The sequence below is a fragment of the Spermophilus citellus genome (assembly GCF_964194105.1).
Source record: "Spermophilus citellus genome assembly, chromosome: 18".
Classification (NCBI taxonomy): Eukaryota; Metazoa; Chordata; class Mammalia; order Rodentia; family Sciuridae; genus Spermophilus; species Spermophilus citellus.
In genome coordinates, this window is record NC_138200.1 from 34,489,871 (window position 1) to 34,502,642 (window position 12,772).

Sequence of the window (12,772 nt, forward strand, 5' to 3'; positions counted from 1 at the left end):
TTTGTTTGTTTGTTTATCTTTTGCATGTCTACAGCACCTATAGTGATATCTTCTGATTCATTTCTAATTTTAGTCATTTGTGTCATTTGTTTTATTTTTTTCCAATCTTGCTAGAGATTTGCCAAGTTTTAATGATTTCTTTTTTAAAATATTAGTTCTTTGAAGCTGGGGGTGTATCTCAGTGATAGAGCATTTGTCCAACATGTGTGAGGCCCAGGGTTCAGTCCCCACTACTACAAGAATTAAAAATACAATAAATTCTTTGTTTATTACTTTTTTCTGTTGTTTTTATGTCTTAAATTTCATTGAGTCCTTCTCTTATCAATGTTATTACCTTCTGTTTGATTTGGGTTGAATTTGCTCTTTTCTAGGTTTTTAAGATGAGGGTTTAGATAATTGGTATGAGGATTTTTTTTCTAATAAACACTCTTAGGGATATAAATTTCTCAGCATTGTTTTAACTTCATTTTCATTTAGCTCAATGTAATTTTTTTTTTTTTTTTTTTTTTTTTTTTTTTGTGGTGCTGGGGTTTGAACACACGGATTGGTGCATGCAAGGAAAGCACTCTACTAACTCATCTATTTCCACAGTCCTCAATATACTTTTATTTCACTTGACACTTTCTCTTTGACCCATGTGGATTATGTAAATGTATATTATTTTATTTAAAGGTATTATTAAATGATTTTTCTGTTATCTTTCTGTTATTGATTTTAGCTTGATTCCACTATGGTCAGAGAAACAGTATGACTTCAGTTCTTTTATATTTTTTTGAGGTTTTTTATTGTTTATTTGTTTGGGTTTTTTTGGTGGGCTGGGGATTTTTTGAGGTTTTATTTACAGACAGGATCAATCTTCATATAAGTTGGTATGCACTTCAAAACAAAACATGTATTTTACTGTTGTTTAACATTTTAAAAATATCAGTTACTGTTAATTGATAGCATTAAATTGTTCTATATTCTTGCTAAGTCTTCGCCCAGTTCTTCTATTAGGTGTTGATACTGTGGAGAGAATATAATTGAAGCTTCCAACTGTGACTGTGGTTTATTTGTCCTTTCAGTTCTGTCGGCTTTGCTTCACATTTTTTGCAGCTCTGTTGTTTGGTACATATACATATATTTCTGTGTTTTCTTCTTGCACTAATTCTTTTATCATTATGTAATTTCTTTCTGTTTCTAGTCATTTTCTTTGTTATAAAGTCTGTTATTCATAGATTGACTCCTGTTCTCTTACAATTTAGTGTTTTCATGAAATATCTTTTACCATACTTTTATTTATCCTACCTATATTATTATCTTTGAAATGAGTTTCTTACAGACAGTATTCAGTTGAATCATGTTTTAAGTTTGCTGATCTCTTAATTGGTGTTTTTAGAACTTTTATGTTAAACATATTTATTGATGTGTTTGCTCTTAAGTCTGCCCTTTTGCTAGTCCTTAACTAGAGAGAGCAAGGTTTCATTGATCCCTGCCAGCATTTTGTGGTTATTCTTTAGCTCAGTCTGGTATATATGAGACAAAAAAGCAATCCAGGGAATTATCACAGTGTTGTTCCTAGACTTCTGAAGTTCATAGTCAGTCTACCTTTCTGAGCCTACTTATATTTGTGTATATGTAATGTCCAAGATTTTTACTTGAGCTTAGGATAGAGAAAATTGTACCTATTCCATTTTTCCATCCATGTATTTTTATAATAAGTGTCTGACCTATTTATTTTCCCATAATAAAAGTAATGTTTTCCTGAATACGGTTCATGTAAACAGCCATCCAAAAATGTAGATCATGATCTCATGAATAGCTTAGAACAGTGATTTTTATTTATTTATCTAACTTTTGGTTTGGTGATAGGGATGGAACCTATGATCATGCACATACAAGGCAAACACTCTATCACTGAACTATAACCTCAGCCAATGTATATGAAATTTAAATTACATTCAAATACCTAGAAGGCTTTAAAAACACTTATTGTTGAGCCCTACTCCCAGGGAGGAACAAGAGTTGGCATTTTAACAAGTTCCACGTAATGCTGCTCTTGCTGCTCTGGAGACCACAGTTTGATAATCACTACTTTAGAGAAATGCTGAATTAATGACATCATTAACTTTCAGTGATATTAATGACATATGCAGTCACTTTGAAACCAATAAAATTTTGCAATAAGTAAAATAAATTGGACATGAGGTCTAAAGGGTTTTTTTTAGGGGGGTGGGGAGTACCAGTGGATTTAACTCAGTGGCACTCGACCACTGAGCCACAACCTGAGCCCTATTTTGTATTGTATTTAGGAACAGGATCTCAGAGTTGCTTAGCACCTCACTTTTGCTGAGGCTGGCTTTGAACTCATGATCCTCTTGCCTCAGCCTCCCGAGCCTCTGGGATTACAGGTGAACACCATTGTGCTCAGCTGATCTAAAAATTTTAAAGATAGATATTTATAAGATGACAGTATTATATTTTAAATGAAATGGGTCTTCCTATTTTTTTATCACTATTGTATGTGGCATTTGAGAGGCCAAAGGAGTAGGATACTGAGGGAAATAGTACTTATTTTATTACAAGGAGAAGAATAGCAAAAAATGAGAGGTAGAGAGATCATTTATTCTATAAGCATAAAATAATGCCTGACTTATTAGATCCTAGAAAATGAGTATTTGAAGGAATACATTAAACCATAATCTGTAACAAGTGTATGACATGCAAAATCTTTTTTAAGGTTTAGAATTGACATTAGAAAAGCTCTATAACATTGATCTGAACTAATGATGCCCAACCTGGTAATTACAGCACATATCATCATAATACACCTTCCTCTAAAGTTCACCACTTTTTTTCAAGTTCTTGAATAGAAATGAAACCAGAATTAAACTAGTTCCATAAATAGTATGGCCTATAGTCTGTGTCAAGGTGAACCCAGAAATATTTTTCCCAGATGATCACTAACTATAAAAAAGAAAAGTTAAAATAGTGAAATGTCAGAAAGGTGTCTCTTAGACATTGTTCTCTTATGGAAGTTGTTATAATTGTTAATAAAGAAACTTGCTTGTGAATATTCATCAGGTAATGGTTCTTATTTTGTAGCCAGACTTTTCAGAGTAATGAAGTATTTCCTTTTCTCTTTTAGCTCTGTTGGTTTAGCAAAAGCAGCTCTAGAAGCAATTAATGGATTCAACCTTTTTGGCAACCAGGTAAAAAAAATAATAAGAAGTCTTTGATTATTTGAATTGTATGTTTAATTAATTTGGCTATTCCTTAAGTCATTTCCTTATAATCAATGAATATATGAAATTTATGTACCAGCCCATGCTTGAAAAGTTTTTACTTTGAAAATTATTTGCCAGTTAAGTTTTAGTTTTCTCACTAAAATCCATTCCTTATTTTTAAAAAATTTCTTGATAAATTAATTCTCTCATTTTCTTGGTTTAGTGTCAATAGCTTTCCTCAAGTCTCTTAGACATTTCTTAGGGATTTCACATTTTAAAAATATTTCTGGCATTATGTATTACTTATTTTTCATGTCAGTTCTCATTGTAGGTTTCAATTTAATGCATATAAATGTATTTCTCATGCAGAGGGGAATATGTGTAATGTATGCAGCCATAGAATAAGCAGTTTTGATACTAGTTTCACCTTCATCTGCCTATAATATCTCATTTTGTCTAGGGATTAAAGAGAATCCTTGAGTGTCACCTTAGATCATAAGATCTTTAGCCAGTTATGCACCATAAAACTAATCAACTGACCACAGATTCAGTTGTCAATGGAAGGGAATAAAATATAGAGATAAACGTTACTGGGCTGGGGATGTGGCTGAAGCGGTAGCACGCTTGCCTGGCATGCGTGCGGCCCGGGTTCGATCCTCAGCACCACATACAAACAAAGATGTTGTGTCCGCCAAGTACTGAAAAATAAATATTAAAAAATTATCTCTCTCTCTCTCTTTAAAAAAAAAAAAAAAAGAGATAAACGTTACTATTCCAGATCAAGAAATGGCTAATTTTCTTTAGCAGTTTTTATAAAGATTTGCAAAATGACGAGGCCATCTGAAGTTTCCAACTGATATAATTAAGTCTAAGTTATTGAAATGCTACGTTAGCGAAAATATATTTTAGGAAGTTAATAAAGATGTGCCAAAGAGTCACCTTGGGTTTTGTTACAGCAATTATGAATCTCCAGTCTTGAATTTAAGAAAGTTTCAAGTCATAGTATGGTAACACAACTACCTGTCTTCTCTTCCCTTGATATATATATATAAGCTTTCTTTTCACCCCAACTTTCTCTGGAAAATGAGATGTAGTTATATCTAGTGTATGAGGAATTACTAAAGACAGATTTGGGAGAATGGTACATAGTCTGTGCCCAAGAGGTGACCCAGGGTTTCCTTCTCACATGGATGGATAGACAGATGGCTAGATAATGACATTAAAGAATAGCATTATATTAGAATTACGAGACGGCATTACTGTATTCTTTGTAACTAAAAAGGTAAGAGATATGATAATAGGATCTATTTCAGAAGGTTTACATGCAAATAATAGTTAACTTAGCTATTAGCTATTAACTTTAGCTCTGATAAACCCTCAATAACAGTTATCTCTTATTGCTATTATTAATGAACTACAGTTCATTAATAATACTAAACAAAGGAAATGAAGAGATCTGATTGAAAGTCCTATAGAGTATTTCAAGTGTACTGAAAAAAGTCATGTATCAAATCAGAGGTGGACTAGCAGCATTCTGAAAAAAAAAATATATATGTAGGTCTTGCTTGACTGCTTTCCATGGCATAGCAAATAGTAAACTGCTGTGAACCAGGAATGGCCAACTCTTTTTTTTAAATTATTTCCTTTCTTTGAAGTACCTGAATCTTCAGGTTGTTTATACACATCTGTATACATACATATAAGGTAGCTTTACTAACTCTATCTGGCTTTTTAAATAAGACATATTATTTATACAAATTAACAAAGTTTTACTGTGACATTTCCATACATGTATAAATTGTGCGTTAATTATGTCCTTCCATCTTCCACCTTTCTCCAGGTCCCTGTCCTGTTCCCTAATAGTCTGTCTTTTAAATATTGTTTTCACATATGATTGAAAACATACAATACTTATCTTTCTCTGTCTGGCTTATTTTGCTTAACGTGATGTCCTCCAATTCCATCCATTTTCTTGCAGATTAAAGAATTTCTTTCTTCTTTATACCTGCATAATATTCTACTATGTATATGTGCCATATTTTCTTTATCCATTCATGTATTGATAGGCACCTAAGCTGATTCCATATCTTAGCTATTGTAATAGTACAAGTATTTCTTTGCATTCTGAGTCATTTCCTTCCTGTATATACCCAGAGGTGGGATAGCTGGATCATATTATAGTTGTTTTAGTTTGTTGAGAAACTTTCATATGGTTTTCCATAGTAGCTATACTAATTTATATTCTGACCAACAGTATATAAGGGTTCCTTTAGCCCCACATCCTTACCAGTATTCATTTTTTATTATTTTAACATTAGCCATTCTGATTGGAGTGAGATTGAATCTCCATCAAGTTTTGATTTGCATTTTCCTGATGGCTAAAAATATTGAGCAGTTTTTCATATATTTATGGTCATTTGTAGTTTTTCTTTTGAGAAGTACCAATTCAGATTTTTTTCCCATTTTTTATTGAATTACTTGTTTTCTTTTTTTTTTTTTCTTTTCAGTATTTTATATATTCTGCTTGTTAATCGACTCTCAGATAAGGACCTACCAGGCAAAGATTTTGTCCCAGTATGTGTCTCTTCACTCTTTGTCTCTTCACTGTTTCTTTTGCTGTGTAGAAATTTTTTAATCTGATGTATCACATTTATCAATTTTTGTTTTTGTTTTTTGTGCTTATAGAAGTCCAGACAGGAAATCGATGCTGGTGCCATTATCTTGAAGTGTTTTTCCCATTTTTCTTTTGGTAGTTTTAGAGTTTCACATCTTAATATTAAGATTTTTTTATTCACTTTGAGTTGATTTTTGTATGGAATCAGAGATTGGGGTTTAGTTGCAATGTCTGCATGTGGGTATCCAGTTTTCCCAGCACCATTTGTTGAGAGACTATCTTTTGTCCAACATGTTCTTAAAACCTGTATGGAGAATCGATTGACTGAAGATACAGGGATTTTTTTTCTGGATCCACTGTTCTTTCTGTTGGTCTACATGTCTCTTTTTATGCTGATACCATGTTGTTTTTGTTACTATGGTTCTATAGTACATGTTGAAATCTCACATTGTGATGCCTTCAGCTTTACTCTTTTTGCTCAAGAGTGCTTTGGCCTTTGGGCTCTTTCATGTTCTCACATAAATTTTAGGATTGTGTGGTCTGGTTCTGTGAAGAATGTCATTGGTATTTGAATAGAGATTGCATTGAATGTGTAGATCACTTTGAATAGTCGGACTTTTTAAAAAATATTAATTATCAGAATACATGAACATGGCAGTTCTTTCCACCTTCTAGTTTTTTCTACATTTTCTTTCTTTAATATTTTATAATTTTCATTGTAATGATATTTTACTTCCTTGATCAGGCTTATTCCTTGGAGGTTTGTTTTTGTTTTTGTTTTGAGGCTATTGTAAATGGGATTTATTTTCTTGATTTTTTTATTCAGCAAGTTCATTACTGGTATATAGAAAAGACACTTTAAAACAAATTATTTTTAGTTGTAGATGGACCTTTATTTTAATCATTTATTTATATGTGATGCTGAGAATCACACCCAGTGCCTCACACATGTGAGGCAAGCACTCTACCACAGAGCCACAATCCCAGCCCAAGATTTTGTATCCTGCTACTTGGCTGAACTTGTTCATGAGTTCTAAGAGTCTTGGTGGAATCTGTAGGGTTTTCTAAGTACAGAATCATATTGTCAACCAACAGTCAATTTATATGCCATTGATTTCTTTCTCTTTCCTGATTGTTCTGGCTAAAATTTCCAGAAGTATATTGAATCAGAGTAGTTACAGTGGACACCCTTGTCTCTTGATCTTAGAGGAACTCAGTGTTTCCCCATTCTGTATGATATTTGCCATGGGTTTATCATGAATAAACTTTATGTTGAGATATGGCCCTTCTAGGCCTAATTTATTCAAGGGCTTTTATCATGAAGGGATGTTGAATTTTATTAAATGCTATTTCCTGTATTTATTGGAGATGATTATGTAATGCTTCTATCTTTGATTCTGTTTAGGTGATGAATTATGTTTATTGGTTTTTTCATGACAAAGCATCCTTGCATCCCTGGAATACAGCTTGATCATGCTGCATTATCTTTTTAATGTGCTATTGAATTCATCTTGCAATAATTTTATTGAGGAGATTTGGATCTTAATTTATCAAAGATATTGGTGTATAGTTTTCCTTTTTTGTTGTGTTGCTATCAGATTTTGTAGCAGGTTAATACTGTCTTTATAGAATGAGTTTGAGAAAATTCATTCCCTTTCTGTCTTATGAAATAGTTGAGGTGCATTGGTGTTTAAAATTCTGGTAAAATTCAGTAGTGAATCTTTCTGGTTCTGGGCTTTCTTTATTGAGAGACTTTTTATTACCACTTCTATCTCATTACTTCTTTTGCTTTATTTAGGATTTTTATATTCTCTTGGTTTAATTTTCTTAATATATGTCCAGAAGTCTTTCTATTTTTTTTCTAGATAGTCCAGTTTATTGACATGCAATTTTTCAAAATGTCCCTTAATAAGCTTTTGAATTTCATTGGTATCTATATTGTATTAACTTCTTTTTCACCTCTAATTTTACTTATTTGAGTATTCTCTATCTTTCCTTTGGTTAATTTAACTAAAGCTTTGTCAATTTTATTTATTTTTTCAAAGAACCATCTCTTTATTCTGTGGATTCTTTGTATTCTTTTCATCTTTATTTTATCTCTGATCTTTATTATTTCTTTCCTTCTACTTATTTGATGTTTGGTTTGTTCTTATTTTTGTAAGATCTTGAAATGTATTATTAGTTTATTTATTTGAGATCTCTATCTTTTTTTTTTTTTTTTTTGGTTGTAGGGATTGAACACAGGTGTGCTCAATCACTGAGGTATATATATCCCCAGCTTCTTTTGAGTGTGTGTGTGCGCGCGTGTGTGTGTGTGTGTGTGTGTGTATGTGTGTGTGTGTATTTTAGAGACAGGTTCTCACTGAGTTGCTTAGGGCTTTGCTATGTTGCTGAGGGCTGGCTTTCAACTTGAGATCCTTCTGCCTCAGACTCCTGAGCAGCTGGGATTACAGGCATGTGCCCCTATACCTGATTCTTTATTATTTTGTTTTTAATGTCAGCACTCATTGTTATAAATTTCCCTCTTAGTACTGCTTTCACTTTATCCCATAGGTATGTTTTGTTTCTATTTTTGGTTGATTCTTGGAATTTTTTATCCCCACCCTATTTTTTTCAGTAACCCACTATCTTTCAAGTGTGTTATTCAGTATTCATGTATTTGTATGATTTCTGTTATATCCCTTGCTGTTAATTTCTACTTTCTTGTATCTTATCTGATCAAAATGGAGTGAAATTATTTCAGTTTTTTGAATTTTTTTTAAAATTTGCTTACTGTTGAAATATGTGGTCTATTTTGGAAAAAGTTCCATGAGCTGATGATCGATCGTCAAACATTGGATGGAATATTCTGTAGATGTCTGTTAAAACCATTTCATCTATAGTGTATTTAACTCTGATATTTCTTTGTTCACTTTTTTCCCCCCTGAATGAGATTTATTGGTCAGAATAGAGTATTGAATCCATCCACTAGTCTTGTATTGAGGCCTGTCTCTCCTTTATGTTTAGTATTTTTTTTCTTTGATGAAATTGCATGATGTGATGTTGGTGCATATTCTACCTAGCTTTAAAAACTTTACTTTTCCCAGGAAGTTTTCATATGTTATTTACTTATAATTCTAAAAGAACTGAAGGCTTTATTAGTCATTGTGATTATGAGTTAAAAATTTAATATCATTATTGTTTCACAGCCAGTTTCTCAGAGTTGACTTCACATTGGAATCCTGAGAAATTTAAAAAGCAATACTGTTTCCTATACCCAGACATACTGATTTAGGTGTAGGAGGAGGCAGTGACACTAGGGTTTTTCAAATCTGCTCAGGAATTCTAAAGTGCATCCAAGGATGAGAACAAGTGCTCTAATCAATGTTAATTTTTTATCTTCTTTAGGTCATGTCATTTTCCAATGTGTCTGTGCACCAAGTGTTTGGTAAATGAATGACCCTTTGATAATTTTGGATGGAAATATAGAAAATGTCTTATTCTTTTAGTGACTGCATGTTGCAAAGTAGAGCTTCTTCATCTTTCATTTTTATAGGATAGTATCAGTGTCCTAGTTTTATGAATTCCATTTCATCCTTTTTTCTGATAGGGATCCTAGCAGGAACCTGATTTTGAAAATCTTAGTATTTCCACTTTTACATTGTTAAAATAATAATGTGCCTGCTAAATAGTAGCACATTTAATACTGCATGGGATTTTTTTGAGTGTTTAATCATTTTATAATGTTGTTTAATGTATGTAAAAGAGCTGTGCTCTCATTAAAAATTAGTTACTGGGATAAGAACTGCCAATAAATATTTTTAAGTGAAAACCCAATGTAACCTCCTCACATCTTGGAGGATTTCAGATTGTATGGATATGTATTTCTAAAGATTTTTTTATTTAGTTTTTGTTTGGAGGAAAACAAAATCCAGTGGTGCAGAGGCATGTTAAAGTTATCAAGTATTGGTCTGGGGATATAGGCTCAGTTGGTACAGAGTGCTTGCCTAGCATGCAGAAAGCCCTGGATTCAATCCCCAGCATGACCACCAAAAAAAAAAGTTACCAAGTGTTATTGTGTTGTGGCCTATTTGATTCTTGAAGGGTTTGTTTGATGTATGTAGATACTCCATTGTTTGGGGTATAATTGTTTATAATTGTTATGTCTTGTTGATGTATAATATAATTCTGTTAAGCTGAATGAAATGGTAGCCTTCTTTGTCCCTTCTGATTATCTTTGGTTTAAAGTCCACTTTATCTGATAGGAGGATAGAAACTGCTGCTTGTTTATGCAATCCATGTGAGTAATATATTTTATCCCATCCTTTCACCTTTAGTCTGTGGATGTCTTAAAGTACTTGTAACAGAAAGAGATGAGTTTCTTGGAGATAGCATATTGTTGAGTACTGTTTTCTAATCCAATCTGCCAATCTATGTCTTTTCATCCATGAGTTTAGGCCATTACTGCTCAAGGTTATCATTGAGATATGATTTGTATTCCTGGTCACTTGGGCTTATTTCTAGCTTTTAATTTTAATTAGTTTACTTTGATGGACTATTCCTTTAGTATAGTTTCTTGAATTGCTGGTTTTCACTTTTTTTTTTTTTTTTTTTGTCTTCATGGAATATTTTGTTGAGAATGTTCTGTAGTATAGACTTTCTAGCTACAGATTCTTTTAACTTTCCTTACTCAAGGAATGTTTTTATTTAATCTTCAAATCTGGAGCTTAATTTTGCTGGATATAGGATTCCTGCTTAGCATCCATATTCTTTCAGAGCTTGGTGTATGTTATTCCAGGATCTAGCTTTGAGGGCCTGGGCTGACAAATCAGCTAAGATCTGAATTGGTTCCCCACATACATAATCTGATATTTTTCTCTTGTAGCCTTTAAAATTCAATCTGTATTCTGTACCATAAGCGTTTTCATTATAATATCGTTCTAATTTGATGCATTTGGATCCTGTATTGATTTTCCATTTCATTCTTTAGGTTTGGAAAAATTTTCTGATATTATGTCATTGAAAAGGTTGTACACTTCTTTGGTTTGCATCTCTGAACCTGAATCAATTTCAATAAATCTTAAATTTGGTCATTTCATGTTATCCCATAGTTCTTGGAATTTTTGCTCATGGTTTCTTACCATCTTCTTTCTTTGGTCAACTCTGTTTTCAAGATTATATATTTTCTCTTCATTGCCTGAGGTTATCTCTTCCAAGTGATCTAGTCTGTTGGTGATGCTTTCTATTGAATTTTTAATTTAATTTGGCTTATTTTTTCCTTAATTTTGAGAATTTCTTCGTGTGTGTGTGTTTTGTTTTGTTTTGTTTTGTTTTGGTCAGAATCTCTGCCTCTTTATTGAAGTGATGTTTTACTTCCTCTTATATTTTTAAATTATTTTTATTTTTATTTTTTTAGTTGTAGATGGACATAATACCTTTATTTATTTATTTATTTATTTTATGTGGTGCTGAGGATCAAACCCAGTGCCTCACACATGTTAGGCGAGTGCTCGACCTCTGAGCCACAACCCCAGCCCCACCTCTCATTTCTTATACTGTCCTTTACTTCACAGATCAGTTCAACTATGTACATTCTATGTACATTGATTTGTTTGGGGCAATTTGTTCTTTTGCTTTTTCGTGTTTTTGTCTTTACTCATCTAACAGTGTGGTTATGAGGCAGTAGAGTTTCTACCTTGTGGACTTATAGTGTCCCTGAAGGTTTCCAGTACCTCATTATTTAGGGGGAGACAAATAATAATAACAACCAATGCAAACAATATACAGTATTAAACCAAATAGCTTCTACTATGATGTCTACAATATTAATTATCACAATAAACAGAAGTGATATGATCAGTTGTTGTCCACTATAAAAACAGGAAGTTATGATTATAATTTCAAATGGCAGACAGGGAGAAAAAAGAAGAGATAAAAGATGTGATGATTATGAGGGAGGAAGAGAGAAGAAGAAATAAAAAAGGAAGTGTGAGAGAGAGAACAATTGAGATTGGCTGTTAACAGAAAAAATGAGAGAGTCAATGGAAACAGGAAAAAAATATGTAAAGTAAAATTTAAAGAAATTACAAATAAAAATAAAATAATAGAAAACAAAACTAAAATATATTATTCTAACATTCTAGTTCACAAAAAAAATAATCCATGAAAAATAACTGGCTTGGGCTGGGGATGTGGCTCAAGTGGTAGCGCGCTCGCCTGGCATGCGTGCAGCCCGGGTTCGATCCTCAGCACCACATACAAAGATGTTGTGTCCGCCAATAACTAAAAAATAAATATTAAAATTCTCATTCTCTCTCTCTCTCTCTCTCTCTCTCTCTCTCTCTCTCTCTCTCATTCTCTCTTTAAAAAAAAGAAAAATAACTGGCTTAAAAAATGCTAGAAATGAGGAAAAAATATAAATATGTATAAATGTTCATTTACCATATTAAGGTAAGAATTAAACAGAGAAGATAATTTTTTTAAAATCTTGATAAAAGTTAAAGTTCTGATAGAATTTCCGTTGGAGTTCAAAAGAGTCTCAGTTTTTCTTCTCAGCAGTTTTAGGTAGGGTTGACTGGATCATGATGCTTCACCCTCTGGATAGAAGGGCTCCAGCCTCTTTGCTGAATGCCAGTTCTGGAGATTTTAAACAGCTTACCTCCAGGGGCCAGTACTTTTTGATCCACAGTAGAAGACTGTACCCCACAGATCTGCCCTGGGTTCCACTCATGTGTTGGGAGGCCCAATTTTTAGTCCCCTATGTCTCTTTCAGATCCCTTTTGGGTTTAGTCTCCAATCTCTCCTACCCCCCACCCTTCCAAATTCCAGGCCAGAAGTGTCTCTACCAGTGGAACCTGCAAGCATTCGAATTTGAGGAGTGGGATAGAACGGATGGGTTTCCACAACCAGTTGTTCCCTGTGTAAACCTTTCTCCATGTTTGATTTTTTTTCCTGGTCACTTAAGCACACTCTG

General features: G+C 32.9%; 1 protein-coding gene across 2 annotated transcripts in view; it reads left to right on the top strand.

Moving 5' to 3' along the window:
* Positions 1 to 12,772, top strand: part of PHKB (phosphorylase kinase regulatory subunit beta) — a 223,515-nt gene that overhangs the window by 101,787 nt on the left and 108,956 nt on the right. For both annotated transcript variants that reach the window (XM_081273845.1, XM_081273844.1), the window contains exon 8: positions 3,128 to 3,191. In XM_081273845.1, the coding sequence (XP_081129971.1) occupies positions 3,128 to 3,191 (64 nt within the window). The remainder of the gene's footprint in view (positions 1 to 3,127; positions 3,192 to 12,772) is intronic.